This window comes from Glycine max, chromosome 4, assembly GCF_000004515.6.
Source record: "Glycine max cultivar Williams 82 chromosome 4, Glycine_max_v4.0, whole genome shotgun sequence".
Lineage (NCBI taxonomy): Eukaryota > Viridiplantae > Streptophyta > Magnoliopsida > Fabales > Fabaceae > Glycine > Glycine max.
In genome coordinates this window covers 3,840,901-3,858,972 of record NC_016091.4, presented here as the reverse complement: position 1 = coordinate 3,858,972, position 18,072 = coordinate 3,840,901, and the positions used below count along the sequence as shown (strand labels likewise).

The 18,072-nt window shown below is 29.3% G+C and overlaps 1 protein-coding gene across 1 annotated transcript; it reads right to left on the bottom strand.

Annotated features, from left to right (window-relative positions):
* Positions 1 to 14,297: 14,297 nt before the first annotated feature.
* On the bottom strand, positions 14,298 to 15,931 carry LOC100786665 (RNA-binding protein 1). Its single transcript, XM_003523582.5, has 2 exons — positions 15,606 to 15,931; positions 14,298 to 15,487 (listed from the first exon to the last, which is right to left on the bottom strand). Exons 1-2 carry the CDS (start codon positions 15,837 to 15,839, stop codon positions 14,567 to 14,569), a joined length of 1,155 nt encoding a protein of 384 aa, XP_003523630.1. The 5' UTR covers positions 15,840 to 15,931; the 3' UTR covers positions 14,298 to 14,566.
* Positions 15,932 to 18,072: the final 2,141 nt, after the last annotated feature.

Here is an 18,072-nt window from a genome sequence, read left to right as displayed (position 1 = left end):
TGTAGATTGCGTTAAAAATCATAGTAAAATACATTTTAATAAAAAAAACTTTCTATTTTATTTATTTATTAACTAGTGCTTTAAGAAAACTAATTAGCATTTTCTTATAAATAATAAGATATTTTTTGTTCATATATATATATAAACAATGGGTGAAAACATATTTTTTTATTATTAATTAAAAATTATAAAATTAGGAAAAGAAATTAAAAATAAGCGAGATCATAAAAATTTGTGAACTTGAATAAATTTTAAATAATGATAAAAGGTGAGTTTATATATATATATATATATATATATATATTAGTATTTTTCTGAAACAACAATTTCTCTTCAATACATAATTGGATGGAACATCAAATTGACGCTTGACATTGCAATGCCCATTTTTTTTATCCTATTGTTCTAAAGGAAGTAAGAAAAACTATTTTGTTTGGCTTAAATAACCTCTCAATCCTTATAAAATAGGAGAATTTTTATTTTAGTCCTTCAAAAAAATAGTTTTGTTTTAATTTTACTTTTTATAAATTTTTTTTTAATTTTTGTTGTCAAGTAATGAAATTAATGACATTGATAGCCTATTGATGGATTATATCATCAAGAAGTCTTAGAAGATAGTCATGCATAATTTATTTTGTAATTTGTGTTTTTAAATTGTCATTTGTTCAAGATATCAAACTAGTTGACGAGGAATTTAAATGTAATATAAAAAGAAAAGAAAAAGGCTCTTCCTTTTTTGTAGTAATATAAAAAATCTAAAAAATGGGAATATACTAATATAAATTGACATAAATTTTTAAATGAATAATTTATAAAAATAGTTTAAAATACAATTTTAGTTATGCTATTTTACTCAATATGTAAGTTTGCTCCTTCTATAAAAAAATAGAGATATTTCACATCCTATTTTTCAAAATAAAAAATTTGGTTCAATCGTTAATTTCGCGGGTTGATAGTTAGTAAGAAAACTTTAATCGTTAAATCATGGATGTAATAATATAATATTATTTTTTAGATCAAAATTATGAAATGATTAAAACAATAGTGCCAAAATTATATTTTAAAAAAAGAATTATTCCTTTTCCATCCAAAACTAGAAAGGACATAACTTTACTTGAAACAAATACATGTTTTAATTATTTCCTTCGTTATGCAATGCTACATTATATAATTTACTTTTCATCTCCAACATAAGTTATGAACAAATAAAGCTTTATTTTTAATAGTTGTAATTTCTGTCATAAGATTATAAGAATTTGGACAGTATTCTTTAAAACTAAATGTTTGGTCTCAGGCCTTCAGCAAATACTTATATATGCTCTGAAACGCTAAACTAATAGGGAAACCCTTTATTTTCCCGTTTGTCTTAGAGTGTGTAGTCAACACCTACCTTCAGACAAAAAGTGGAAAGTAGGTCTCTGGTAAGCTTGGAAATATTCCAGGAATGATGAGCAAGGGTCCCGAACGAAAATTGCGTGGAAAATGTATTTTAATTAACTCTTATGTTACAATGGCTAATTATTTAGAATACACTTCTACATTATTACATAAATTACTTATAAAGATTAATAAATTAATCATCTTACTTAACAAGTTAATAGAATTACATGTAAATTTTTGTTTTTCTATTTAGTGGAAACAACTAATTTATCTTATTGTAGTAAACTAAAGTTTAAATCTTCATTCAAATTAGGTCTCCATTATTTGTAGTGTATGATAGTGTTTTAAATAAAATTATCTCTGAAGTAAGGGACCAGAAAAATAAAATAGATGAACGACTCTATATTACTAAGTATGCAATTTAGGTTTTAATTAGTTTATTTTTCATTCTCGATAAAGCATGACAAAGCCGAACATAGATAACAGAGGAGGCAACCATACAAAACAAAATTCATTCAACAAATATATAAACATCAAATATCATAATAATAATGTTACACATTCCAAAACGTTGATTACATGAAATAATCTAACAAAAGGCTAATAGAAAGTATAATTACACATGAAACAAACTAGATACCTATTTAAAACAACAATAACAGCAACAAAATGACCAATGTCAATCACCGATTTCACGTGTCACCAAAAACTTGAATGAATTATTATAACAAAATTTGGTATCAACACTAATTATATTTTTTAAGGAAAATGTCATTAATATTGTCTGAAAATCTACAAAATCAAAATAGATTACGTTAAAAGCCAGATATCTTTTACAACAACAACACATCTAAACCAGTACGTTCAAGGCTTGATACACATCGAAATCTCACAACTAATGCCTAAAATAAAAAAGTTGAGAGTTGAAAAACAAATAAAATATACAAAGAATAGTGTTAAGAAGAGAGAATGTTTGTTAATATGTCTCAAAACTCAAGCAATCTCCATGACTGTGAGTGACTCAGTTGACATTGACAACACACATTAAACTTATTGGATGTTCAATTTTTACATACACATTATTGGGAAAACATGAGGAACATTAAGTGTAATTAACCCTTAGACTATGAATTAATACCATGTGGGCCCAAAAGACCTAAGTCTGTAGTATCACCACATGATCTATCCTATAACACCCATCTAGCACTACATAAAACTAACTAATTAACAAAAATCATTCAAGCAACACGAGTATTGATCATGGAGTAATTAGTGGCATCACCAATGTAGTACACACCTAAAATTGGGGTTAAATAACTTTATTCTACGTGGTCTAGCTAGTAAAATTAAAACAACTAAAAACGAGGTTAAATCACGAGTATTTATATCGTTATATTCATTATTTCTAATTCTATTTTGTATAATTAATGAAGGGCATTCTTTTTCCTTAATTTTCCTGCTACTCCAAGACAGGCCTTTGCATTCCAGTGTAGTAATCTTGATACTAGATAATTTCTTACTAGCACTATTCACCTAGTCATATAATTACCTTCGCTGTAATCTAGTTCACGCGGTGCATGTAATTTTTGTATTTTTCTTGTTCACTATTCTTATTTTGGCTGGTCAAAGTACCTCTTTTCGACCTTTTTATTTTCATGTAAACTTTTTTTGCCGCGAATGAGCAAATAATTGGGTGTATGCAACGCATATTTTCCATGGTACTATGTTTTGTGCTTGGCAGTGCAAGTTGTTTGTCGAGTCGAAAAAATCAAAAAATGTTTCACGCAGATTTTGCATGGAAGTTTTCGTTTCATGGTCATGGAGACAAATTTTCAAACGGAAATGATTTTGCTTTGAAAGATAAGTCCCAATTTGCGAGGGAAGGGAAATAGTGAGAGAGTGAAAAAAAAAAAAGAAGGTTAGGGTCTCTGCGTGAGCACAGAGGTGGGAATGATTCGTTGTGCTATTATAACGAAATCATCACCAAATCCATATGAGCAATAAAACTAGCCCACTAACTCTCTCTCTATTTTGTTACGACCTTTTACCAAAGCACTTTACCGTGCTTGCTTCTTGGTCATCACAATTCATTTCTCTTCTTTCACTTTCACCCACCTTTCAATTAGCAGCAAATGTGGTAGACTTGGTAGGTTGTGCCCCAATAGTGCATTTCTGTAATTTCATTCACACTCTTTGGCCTTTTCTTTGTCTTAGTAATAAAAACGAAAAAAATAATCGAAGGATAAAAACGCAAAGAAAATATGGTTTTTTCTTCTTGTTTTGTATGAAATGACATTTATTATTTTCACATTTATCCATAGTATCTTTTATTTTATTAGAAATATATAATACTTCCTCTTCTCCTTATTATTTTTAAACATACTTTAAACAAAAATCAACCCAATCAACTTTGAATCTAACAAGAGATGAATTTTTTGGTCACACAATTATGAATATTGATATTATTTCCGCTTTTTTAATATATAAAGAATAAAGATACGAACTGAATTTTGAACAAGCAGGATAAAAAATTGTCTTCATGTTTTAAATATATTAGTTAATAGTATGAACAAAGCCTCTTGCCTCTTGGGATGGTGCCGAATATCATTAAGCCCACACCAAGTCAACAAGAACTACAATACAAGGTGACCAAATAAACCAGTATTCTTTATAATTAGGCCTAGGCAACAGAAACATAAGCGAAAATTCATAATTTGGATGAGTCTGGGCTTTTAGAAAAAAAACGCACTATTGCACTCAAGAGAATCGAATCATACTCAGGTCCAGCTATATCAGAAGAATAGTCAACTAGTGCCCACAAGAGTATATAAATTACAAATGAGTTTTATTCGTCTCATATAAATTTAGTTTTAGATGATCTTAATTTAGTAAAAGTATTGAATTCGACTAAAAGTACGTAAATTTAGAGAGGAGGGATAAACTCTTATATAAAATTGTTATTTTAATATTGATTTTGCTTACTTAAAAATTCTTATTTTAAAAGTAAATTTATAAATCTGTAAATCTAACAAAAAAAATCCAGAAATTATTTCACCTCAAAATTTATTTTAGAATTAAAAGACCAGATTGTTTAAACTTATTTATTAAAATAAGTATTTATTTTAATAAAATACGCATTTTCTGTTTCTTTAGTATATTTGTTTAAATTACTTCTGTTTTAAAAAAAATCTATTTTAAGAAGCAAATTTTATTTGGTTCTTTAAAAAAAACTTATATAAAAAATAATTATTTTTAAGTTATGATTTTTAAGTTTAAATAAACTCACAAAAACACTTATTTTAAAGTTATTATTTTTTTAAGTTTAAATAAACTCAAAATCTTGTTTGACGCAATATTCAAAAGCACTGTCAAAGATAAAGTTAAGTGTAATTAATTTCAATAAAACTCAATTTAACTCATTTAATATCAATCATAAATTGTATATTAGAAATAAATTAGTAGTATGCAAACTCTTGTTCAGTCTGCAAATTTCCTTTTCAACCCTCCCAACCCTCAACTAAACTCATGCCAAATTCCTCTGTGTGTGTGTGTTTAATGCTAATGATGGTGACAAAGATAAATTTTTGAAGTGTGCGCTATCTAATTTCCATGCTTTCCCTGTCACACGATTTATAGAAGCAAAAGTTAACAAGACAAAAATTGAAAACACTGTTCAGATGCACAGAACAGTTGAAGCAGCGGCCATGCATGGTTGGATACGGAAAATCTGCAGTCATAATAATAATAAAGAATTCAAAGGACAGATATTCCCATGTATCTACATTTTGATAAATAACCACATAAGTTTGGATTTAATGTTCAAATTCGAAGTTAGATATTAAAATTTACGACCTACTTTACTTCACTACCTACTGCAGATGTTTTGTTCAGCAAGCAGACTACACCAGCACTTTCAACTTCAAGCCATAAAATTTGAAGAGAATTTATAATGTGATGAGCAAAGATTGAGAAAAAAAGTACTACTACATGTAAATTCTTATAAATTTTAATTTAACAAGAATTAAAAATTGCTTTCGACCTACCAACATATGTGGAATTTAGCGGAAAACAAAGTTAATTTGAATCTTAAAATAACTTTCCACATTTAGTATCTAATTCTATTTTAAATATAATTATCTCATCTATAAGAAGATAATCGTAAATAAAATAAAAATAATTTCGGCCTATCAGAATTACATGAAAGCCTTTTTTTTCTAATAAAAAAGGTTGTAACTGAACTAAAGAATTTTCAGTTATTATTGCTGAACAAGATAATTGAAATAGAGGGAGGTTATTATTGATAAGAAAAATAAATTTATTAAATAAAAAGCACATAATTTTTTATCAAACATAAAGAAAGCAGACTATACATATTTTTCTACTGATAATAATAACGCAGTAGTTATTAAATTCATGAAACATATTTATCCACAAAAAGAATCTAAATTAAAAGAAAAAGGACTAAAATAAGAACAAAGATGAGACAAAGCCATAAAATTTATGGTTAATTCATTGATTGAATTGGGTATTAGCTGGAGTGAGTTCAGAGGCAGATCCCAAAGAAGTGCATAAAGAAAACATTAATGAAGGAGAGTAATGAGGATCACGTGAGATCAGAAAATCCAAAAGCATCATGGCAGAACAAAAGCTAAGGAAGGACGACGTGTAATAAAAAGAAAAAAAGAAAATTGGATTATGAGATCAATGATGGCTACACATCTAAGTCTAGCTGTTGTGGCCCCCTGCACTTTGCTCCCACTCTGCCACCATGTTTGGCCATTGTAAAATTCAATTGAATTGAAATCTTATGTCATGTAATTAGGTTTCTAAACTAGTCTCCTAGTGCTTTACTACCATATTACACTCTCTTTCCTCATTAAAAAGGTTTGCTTCCATGCAAAATTAAACTCAATTCAATCCAAGGCTAGCAATTCCTTCTATTTGTCACTACCAATCCCTCTTTCTATCCTTCACCACCTGTGATGAAATGTCAAAATCTAAGCTTGTATGTCCTGTCACAATCACATTAGATTCTCACGATTTACCACCAGAAGAGTGTTTCTTTTCTCTCTTTTTATTCTTTTTTTTTAATGAGGGATGAAATCCTTTGAGAGATGGTATGCTTAACAGCAGCATTTGATCTTTTTGCTGGAATTAGCCTCCTCCAATCCTTGTCACAAATGTCGCAATAAACTACCATAAATCCAATTATGTGAGGAATCCCAGAAAGGGTATAACAATTAATTAACCAAAGTCAAGATAAATCAACAAAATTAACTAACTGCATCGTAACAGCACCCACCGGTACGCTAAAGACTGAAAAGGATATCAAAAGTAGGATTTCGTAATCAATAGTTTGAATTCACCGTTTGTTAAACTATACAGCAAAAAAAAAAAAAAAAAAAAGAAAAAAAGCTACTAACGAGAGCCAAAGTTCATATCAACGAAATTACAATATTTCCCCCCAGTATGGGAAGAAATAGAACGAGAAGGAATTTTTTAATTATACAAAAACAAAAATACCTTTCATTATTATAAGTTATTAAATGGCATTTTAGTTTTTCTTCTTCTTAATTTTTAATTAAATAAATAAAGATAAAACTTATCTTTTTGCTCTTTCTATTCATTCTTATTTATCTTAAATACAAAATTATTTATTTATATTTTGCTTTTTTTTTACTCTATTTCTTTTCCTTTCTGTCTATTTCTTTTTTCTCACAGGCAAACAAATGGTTACTGAGAGAGGGGGCGCAGATAATGTATGCCCTTCCATTGTCATCCATACAACAACACCTTTTATCTATTGACTTGCATTCTCATGTGTTTATTAGTGGAATATGACTATGAAAAAATGTTTCTTTTTCTGGTATTATAGGTTTTTAAAAGTAAGACTTTACTGGCCTGCTAAGAATGTAGTGAAAAAGATCACAGCTAACCCCCACAAAACTGTTCTATTTGTTTTGTTTTAGGAAAATATCATCCACATTCAAGTGCTATTAGACACCTAGGGAGGTAAAAAAAAAAAAAAGAGAGATAGTAGAGTTTTATGATGTGTTAGGAAGAAAAAAAAATATTAGTAAAATGTTTAAAATAAAAAATATTCATATCTATATATACAAAACTGTTATATTTAACTTTTTCAGACATGGTGAGATAGACCAACAGTGGGAAATCCCTCTAACACGTTCCTTGCAACATCGCCGGCACTACCAAAATGTTTTGTCATTATATCAAAAGCTTAAGAAAAAAATCCATATAGTTTTAGTTGAGTTATTATAAAGAAATGCGCCTATTATACTGTTCACTTACAATTAATGTTTCGGCAATTTTTTTTAGAGATTTTATACATTAATTTTTTTTAGAAAAATTAAAAATTAAAATAAACACACACGAATACTATTTTGTCCAGTTAGATGAATTATGAGGGGAATTAAAGAACAAGCACGAAAAAAAATTAATATTATTTTTAAAATTTCATCCATCCAGAAGTAGAAAGAAAAGTGCAAGAATAAATGTTTTTTTTTTAGAAAAACTAAATTTTTCTTAGTTTAATATTATTTTTTAGAGATGAATATATTATATGCTAGTATATAGATTCATTTAAAAAATTATTTAAAAATTAAAAATTATATAATTTATAAATTTATTATAGATTAAAAAATCAATTTAATGATTGAATTATTAAAACAACAAAAAATTCTAGAAATTTTACTCTTGAAATAATTTAATTCTAAGACGCATTCAATGTTTCATAAAAGTTAATAACTTTGCTGAAACTAAATGCTATTGTCATACCTATCTTGCCATATATATCATGTTTTGCTTGACATACACGGGCAAATTGCCCTAATAGGCTGGTTTTACAAATAAATTTCCATTATGGATCTGTTTTAAAATTATTTTTAGTATGGTGTAGTTTTGCACGTAAAATCCATGCAACCCGCCAACAGCAATGACTAGTTGATCCTGAACAGTGGTGTCGCCAACTGTAGTGGCGACATAGCCATGCACTGGTGTCGCCAATCAAAGTGGAGATTTAGGGTCAGATGGGGCAGGGGTTCAAAGGCGTAGGCTATAAAGACTAAGGCAGGAGGCTAGGGTATTATCACCACCCAAGCTAGTGATATAGCTATGCATTAAGCTAAAATCCATTACGCAAAAACCATTGGTGATGTACGTGTAGCTAAAATAGCTACTTCTTCCTCCTATGGTTTCATGTACATTTTTTAAAATTTCTAAATTTCCAAATTTGTCTTGTGCAATAGTTTGAAGTTTTTGAGCCTTCAAGCGTTCAAAGTTCTCAATCAAACAAGTGTGTGCTATCAAATTTATTTTTTTGAAGTAATTATTTTGAGGTCGGAATAAAGTTTGAATTTGAATTTTGTATTATTTTTTTAATTAATTAGCTTCGTGTTGATGCTTTATTCGTGTGCGTTTTAATTTTCTGAGCCTTCAACTTTAACTCTATTTAAAATAAAATAAAAAATTGTGGCATCATATTTATTTGAAGTAAGTATTTTGAGTTCGAAAAAATAAATAAATATGAAGTTTGTAGTATTTTTTTAATTAGATTAGGTTGATATTGATGTTTTGTTGGCGTGTGTTAAAAATTTATGAGCCTTCAAGTTAAACTTCAACTGTGTTTAAAATCAAAAAAATTTGGGCCATCATATTTATTTCAAGTAAATATTTTGAGTCTGGAAAAAAATTTTAATATGAAGTTTGTAGCATTTTTTTAATTAGATTAGGTTGGTGTTAATGCATTGTTCGTGTGTGTAAAAAATTTCTGAGCGTTCAACTTTAACCGTGTTTAAAATAAAAAAAAAATTTGTGGCATGATATTTATTTGAAGTAATTATTTTGAGTCCGGAAAAAATTTTCAATATGAAATTTCTAGTATTTTTTTAATTAGATTAGCTCGGCGTTAATGTTTTCTTCGTGTGCCTTTATAATAATAATTTTGTTAAAACATATGATAAAATTATAAAATTTAAATATACTCTCCAAATACATTAAAATACATGCAAAACTTAAAATACTAACTAAAATACTTTACAAATAAAAAAAAAATTAAATATCTTTTTACAAATAATTTAAAATACATAGATAAATTTAAATAAATGACCGAAAATATTTTGCAATTAACAAAATTTAAATTAAATAACATATATTATACAGATAAATTCAAATAAATCTAAAAATTACTATATGAAAAAAAAAATTTAAACAATATATATACAAAATTAATAACGTATCATATATTTGAACAATAACTAAACTAACTAATATTAGCATACTAACTAAAACTAACATACTATATATATAACACAAATAATAGCATACAAACATAAAAAAACCTAAACCAAATAATAATAACATACCAATTAAAATTAATGTAACATATATATAAGACAAATAATAACATACAAATTTAAAAAACCTAAACAAAATAATATTATGAAATCAACTAAAACTAGCATAACATATATATAATACAAATAATAGCATACCAACTAAAATTAATATATATATATATATATATATATATATATATATATATATATATATAACACAAATAATATTAATATTTGAAGGTACTACTTAAAATTTGAAAGTATCAACTAAGTAGCAAAGTATCAACTAAACACACACACATATAAAACAAATAATACCATACTAATTTAAAAAATCTAAACAAAATAATATTAACAAATCATATAAAACTAACCTAGGATATATATATATAACACAAATAATAACATACAACTTAAAAAATCTAACCTAAATAATATTAACATATCAACTAAAATAAACTTAATATATATTTGAAGATATGAGTTAAAAAACACTTACCACAAAGAGAAACCGTGTACGAGCAAGAGGGAACACAAGGAAGAAAGCTTTTCCCACTAACACAAGCCAAACACACACTTGTAGGAAATGGCCCTTGCATTTTTTAAAAGCTTTTCGCCAGTTGGAATGGCGAGACCTGTTGCACGCCTCTCGCCAGTCGTAATGGCGACAACAATGCACCTCTGAAAAGCCTGTGCCTATGCTGCTGCTCTACTCTGCAAGCTTCAGGCCTGATCCTGGATAAATCGCCAGTCAACCTGGCGTAACCTGATGTAACTAGCTGGCCCTAAATCGCCAACTGCAATGGTGAGACCAGTGCCACGTGTTGCATCCAGGGATAACTTGTCATTGCTGTTGGCGAATTGAATGAATTTTACGTGCAAAACAACACCATACTGAAAATAATTTTAAAACATACCCATAATAAAAATTTATTTGTAAAACTAGCCCTATTAGGACAATTTGCCACATACACTCATGTATATTATAAAATTTAATACTTATATTTCAATATAAATCATATGCATTTACTTATTCTATTATTCTTTTAATCGTGTTCTTAATTTGTATTATATGCATTATGTATATTTTTCATAAAAAATTTAATTATGAAGTGGAAGAAAAAGCATAGTTAAAAATGCTCCTATTATATTATGAAAAAAAAATTATATGTTGATAATGCAAAAAATCATCAAATCATAAACGAATAAGTTGTTTATTTTTTTATAATAAATACTTTTTTATTAATTTTTTATAATAATTATTTTTTTATAAAAAATCATCAAAATGCTCCTATTAATTTTTTATAATAATTATTTTAAAAATTATATTAGTTACAATTTAGAATTTTTAAAGAAAATTATATATATAAAATAAATACTTTTTTCTGAAAAATAGACATAAACGAATAAGTTGTTTATTTTTTTAATCTATTTTTACAGAAAATTTATATAGAAATAGATATATAAGAATAACAAATTTGTGGAGATGGGCAGCATGAAAACTTGTTTGGCACAAAAAACCAGAATCTTATGAAAATGAGATAAGTAAGGGGTAGAATTTAGACTACAGAGTAGAAAGCATAGCTGTAGGGTTAGGGTGCGACGGTGCGTGATTTGATTTGACGATTGTCACCGCAGGCGCAGGCGCAGGCAGTACCCAAACCTCTTTTCCCGACGGCTGGCGCCAGAGCAAACCAACAATTCAACGGCCTCTTCCATGCATCCTATTTCGTCTTTTTTTCACCGATATTATATTACATTTCGTTATATCAAGTAGTACAGTTCTTACGTCTTACAAAATACTTCATCTAAGCTTCCAAATTTCCAATACTGCTCCATTCACCATTGTAGTACACTTTTTATGTATAACAACTTTTTTTATTTTAAGAAAATGTAATTTGTGTATATTCTTTCAAGAAGATTGCTATTTAGGAGTGCCTTATAAATATCTCAAGTTTTGCTTTCATTTTTTTTATCTCTTTATACTTTTCATTATATTATACCAGGGGAAATGTCTTTCTAAATTTTTCTAAATAATAAAAAAAACAGAAGTTAAATACAATTAATATAAAACTAATAATATAAAAGTAATAAAAAATTACTATGGGAAGTTAAAAAGTAATTTAAGGATAAAATTATTCAATAAAATATAGATATCAAATAAAAACATTTCATTTATTATTAATATAGATGACACATTTAATATTTTTTCTTCCATCTCTCTCCACCTTCCCCCACAATATATCTTAACATGTCCTAAAAGTTTATAACTTCTCTTTTTTGTATATAGAGAGGAGGGGGAGGGGGGATTATACATATATGTGAAATTAATGAGGAGAAATTTTCATTCAGTTCTGGATTTCATATAAATACAATTAAAATTGATTTTTATAATAATTAAAAAACACATTAAGATGATTTTTAATTGATTATTTATATATATAAAAAACTTTTATGTGAATGTATTAAACTTAACTTGTATTAAGTGAAAGTTACATTTTAATATTTTGAGATATAAAAAAGAAATAATGTTTTGTTCACCAAAATATCCCTAATAATAGGTTGGACTCCATTGAATTATTTTTTATGGACACATATTAATTGTTATTGATAAAAGTTTTTACATTATCAAATGATTAAAAATATTTTTATATTTTTACATATTTTCTTATATATTTAACACATTTTGTTATCAATTTTTCCCCACTACTATCATATTCTCGTAAAATCTTATAGAAGACCTCACATTGTTATTTAGCTCTCAAATCATAAATGTCAACCCTAACAATAAGTCTAAGTTATGGATAAAAAAAATATAATTAATATTTTTTTTTTTACTAAAGGTGACCGGTTAACTTTTTTATAAGATAAATCATCATTAAAATTGATAGATACTCTATAACAATATAACAAAAAATATCTACAAAAAAATTGCATCCACGTTCTACATAAAACTCAGATTGTTATTTATCAAGTTTTAAATTTGTATTCATCTTGGCAAATTAATAGACTTAGAGATCGTCTCTATTATCAAATATTTTGTTTCCAAAAATTTCATAAGTTTAAAGATTTTATTTTATTAATTATCCATACGTTATGAAATAGAATTTCCAATTAAAATTGCGACACTCAGTAAAAACATGTCATTTTTATTTCATAAATACGGGTAATATTTTTCTCTCTTGTATATTTAAAAGTTCACGTATGAACACAAAAAACATTGCTAGATTTTTTTAAAATAAAATTATTAAAAGACTAGATAAAATAAGATAATAATATAATTACCTATTACCATATTAAGATAAAAACAAAAGGACATACCACTACATAGATTTATCACTTTAAAGCAAATAATTAGATTCGGGATAAATCAGGTGAAAGATATAATCCCTCATATTATAGTATTAAAAAAAAATACTCGTTTTACAGATATCTAAAATTATACAGTTCAAGGGGGACAATACATTTCATTTCTCTCTCTTTTTTTTCCATTCTACAAATCCTTTTTCTGGGCTTCCCCAACGCCCATGTATCCTTGAGAAACTCGTTCATACTCATTAGACCGCAACTTCCCCTATTCATGTCATGAAAAAACATGAAAAGTTCAAATCTAACCAACTCGAAAAATTTGTCACAAACACAACCGTCCCGTCATTTGTTTGGTTTATAGGCCGAAATTGTCACCCAACCTGAGCCGTGACTAACTCCTCTACCCCCAATATCAAATTAAAAATAGAATGCAACGGCTTCTAACAATTATAGATTCTGATACGGGGGATCTATTATTGTAGCTCCCAAGAGAAAATTGGATATGATACCAAATATACCACTACCGGTAAGTGGGAACAAATTACTATGGTAGATCTTGTTTATTACTACTATCAATTTTCCAGCAAAAAGATATTTTATTAAATATTAAAGAAATAAATTTTGATGACATATAATGGAACGTCCCTAGGTGCCCATTTCATTTTCTTTTCCCCATTGTGGCCTTGAATGGAAATTAACAACTAAAAAGACAATTCCAATAGTGGTCATCTGCATTCTATGTAATCATTTGCAATAACACAAAATGGCACAGAGAAGTTGAAGCCAAGTACCCATCAGCCTAGTTATATGCATGTAGGAAAGGCATACTCAAGAAGTATAGATTTGCAGCATAACTTTAATTATTCCTTTTTTTTCAATCAAAGATGGCAAATTTACCATTAGTAGGATAATGAATTTCTATAATGTGAAAAGAAAAAAGTTACTGCAGATTGATTCTCTATTAACTTTATAATATGCAGAGCAAATTACATCAATCCAACCTTGGATGGTGTTATAACTTGCTCTATCTATCCACGTGAACATCAAATGATTAATAACTAACATAACCCAAACTCACGAGCCACATTAGCTAACATCACTCTAAGGTAAACAACTAATAACCTAAAAGCCAAACAAAGAACCAAAAAATGCATTTCGATCAACAAAGGTGCAAAGGACTCATGAAGCACTGATATGTGATAGTGGATGTGGGAGAAAGTACAGCAAAATCAAATGGGACACACTGAAAAAAGATTTAAAGAACAATAGAGAAGGATTTGCATGAAATTATTTTACAGATGCATGAAACCTCTACACTAATAAATATCCATAACTAAACATGACGAGTTGCTAAACTACATGTTTGTGACACATAAAAAAGTATCTTCACAAATTAAAACAAAAAAGAAGAGTGACTAGCCCTTACAACATCTTGCGAAAGAATATGCCAACCTTTCACAACCCTGAAGCAGTCAGTAAGTATTTACCTACATGAATTAAGGTTGAAGGACCCTTTTAGTCTGTCAACTAGAAATTCCACCATTGCTTCCTTTCAAACTTGAAGAGTCAATAACATCCTGCTTTACACCATGAGGTGATGTCACATTGCCAGGAACAAATTCATTGGCATTAAAAGCTTGATCAAATTTAAAATTTGTTGCAGATCCCATAATGCCAGTGTACCCCCAAGATCCAGCACCACTACCTACTATTCCAATCCTACCCCCCACATACACAACATTTGGAACAGCACTAGCGTAAGGCACCTGACATGCCTGAGGACCAGTCATCATTGGCCCATACCAGAGGTTACTAGGAGCATCAGAAGGAACTGCGTATCCATTCCCCCCATAACCACCCACAGGGTACCAGCAACCATACGCATTAGACCCATATGCATATACTCCATCACCACTATACCACGGCAAAGGTGTGAAACCTGGGAGCGGGAGCATATCCCTATGACTAAAAGGAGGAAAACTCTTAGGAACTCCTCTTTCACTCTTATTTCTTAATTTACTAAACCCATCATAGCCATGGTTCCCCTCTTTGGGAACAGCCCTCTTCACCTCCACCTGTCTACCGTTCAAGTCATGAAAACTCTTCACCATAACGTTTTGAACCGATTCCTCGGACTCGAAAGTGATGAACCCAAACCCCCTTGGCCGGTGAGTTACACTGTCCTGCATCACCACGACATCGGTTATCCGACCGAACCTCTCAAAGTAGTTCTTAAACTCCTCCTCGGATATACCAGCAGGTAAACCCCCTACAAATATCTTTTTAGTCCTAACGTTGTGGTCACTGCAATAGTCATTACTATTATTATTATTATCATCATTATTATTATTATTATTATTATAATAATAACCACCCCCTCTACTCTGTAATGGGTTTTGGTGTTGATGTTGTTCACTCCTGGGAATTGCTTTTTTCACTTCTACCTATAATACACAACAAGCAAGCAAACAGAAAGAAGCAACCATAAATCAAACAAATAAATTATTAACACATACCAAGAAAACAATTTCTTGAAATTCGTAAACGTGCAATGAAACTAACCGTTCTTCCGAGGATGACGTGGGTGTCTTGGAGGGCTTTATCAGCTGCGGAGAGGTCGGAGAAGGTGACGAAGCCAAAACCTCTAGGGCTTCGGGTGGTGCGGTCTACGGAGATTGTGGAGTCCGAAACGACGCCGTACTTGGCGAAGTGGAGTTTGAGAACGTGTTCGGTAGTGTCGCGAGAAATGCCTCCTACGAACAGCTTCGCGCTATCGGAATCCATCTTGAAATTCATTGTTACTGTACACAATCCCTAAATCCCCAATTCAATCACTGCTTCCTTTCCTCGGTCACAACACTGCTACACTAAACTAAACCCCGCTTCTCGGTCGTTGGCCATTAATGAATGGATTTCCTTTATGGGCCCAAATAAGCCCGTTTTTTCTTTTAACCAGTCCATCCTCAATTTACTGGCCCAAACTTTATCGGAGGGAACAATAACCAATAAAAATGTCATATGTTACTGAAAAATGATGTAATTTACAACAAGTGAATAAACACACTATTTTTTTTTTTATATTTTAATGTAAAATGTCCTTTCTCTTTATATATAATTTAGAATGAAATTTTGAATGGCAGCGTTTTTATGAATTATTTTTCAACGAGAACATTGTTATGAGTTATTCCTTAACAAGAGTGTTTTTAGAAAAAAAACATTTTAACAATAGCATTTTTAGGAATTTTCTTAATTTCTTATCTCTATCCATTTATTCTTTTCATAATTATTTTTGAATCCAATTTTTATGTTTTTATGAAATTTTCTTTTATCAATAGTTAAAAATAACATTGTATCTAAATCCAATTTTAATTTTTTTTAAGTATAAATATGTTTTGTCAAAAAAAAGTATAAGTATGTTATTTAAATTTTTTAATAAAGAATTAAACATGTTTATACTTACACATTTTTAAAATAAGTATCGTTTACATAGTTATTTAAATGGGTTGCTAATCTTAATTTTATAAATCCTACAAAGCCACGTGAATTTAAACTCCACATAAACTCAAACATTAAAATTGTTAAAATGAGTGCTTAAGCTGACAATGCTCTCAACCTTACGAGTGATGGGGTGGGACAATAGTCCCTCATTAGGGTCTTCTACCACTGGGGTTTTGCAAAAGACAACATTTGGATCTTTGAGAAATAGGAGTGCTGAGAGTAGTCCAAGGACAAAGAATAAAACCCTAGAAAGAGCAAGTTTGTGCATTGACCTCCTCAATTCAACTCTTGGGAACTCTTCCTCATTGCCCAAGTTGTAACAACTCTACAGAAGCACTTTGATGAAGCCATGGAGTTGAAGGGGGAACAACTTTTTTCTGTGCTGACTTTATTTATTGTTATTCACATTATATTGCTGCTCCCTAACATGGTAAATTGGCACTGTTAGTGTTAGAATTTCGGGGAATGGAGGGTGGATGTTCTAATCTTAGCCTCATAATTTGGTTGTGTACGTTTTTTTTTGTGCATTGCTTTGACTGTGTTCATGTGCTGTCTTCTGATCTGTGTTTTTTAGTATGTATTCACCGGTACTGTTTTGGTTGGTTTTTAAGGATATGGTCAGATTTAGCTCATGTGGGGACTCTCATTGTTTGACGTAACATTTTTTGCTGTTTTTCTTTCCTACTAAACATGAATTTCTTTTTCATTTTAAGTTGTTGTAATTGTTCTTCTTTTCTCGTTCCGATTCCCAGTCTCTTTTTAGAATGCATTGGCTCTTTAGGAACACATGTTTTCAGTTCTTTTAAAGTTTTATACTCGTAAATTAGTTCATGTGGCAATTTCAATGTCACAACTTCTAAAGTTTTAGAGCCATAAAATTTCTACTAAAAAAGGTTTTCTAATTTGATAAAATTGAGATTACATCATCATTCATCTGAATTATCCTGATTTCATCATCATTCAATTGCACAATTTATCTTTTATTTTTATTTTTATCCTATTTGTAAAATTTATCAGTTGATTACTCGGTTCTGTTTTTGACAAAGGGAGGATAGATTTGGGAAGCAACTCGCATATGCCACTAATTATCAACTCAAGAGTAAAATTGGGCAACTGCTGATACGTGAAGTGAAACATAAGTAAAAGAAATATGAAAAGGGTGTAATCTCATTAGGTTATAATTTCAATTAAAGAGTGATCAAAATCATTTGATCCTACAAAATGCTATGACTCAAACTTCAATCAATACGATATTAAACTTAACACCATCCAATTCCTCATAAAAAAAATCCGAAATGTTACAATTGAAATATGATGGTGTGCGTAACCCAAACCACTATGATGTAAGGTTAGGGATTTAAACACCACTCAATCAATATGAGGAGTTAGCTAAACACAAAGCAGACATGTCAAAATATGGGCAAACCAAGCATTTTTCAATTCCCACACAGGGATCAGAATAATTATGGAAAAACCAAGCAAAACCGTAAGAACATAAAAAAAAAAACCAGTTATGTAAACAAACGGGGGC

What these genes read in the sequence shown, in the direction of transcription:
- LOC100786665 (XM_003523582.5), bottom strand. Translation starts at nt 15,839, where the DNA reads ATGAATTTCAAGATGGATTCCGATAGCGCGAAGCTGTTCGTAGGAGGC. An exon ending in ACGTCATCCTCGGAAGAACG is followed by an intron (nt 15,488 to 15,605) that starts GTTAGTTTCATT and finishes TGTGTATTATAG; the next exon opens with GTAGAAGTGAAAAAAGCAAT.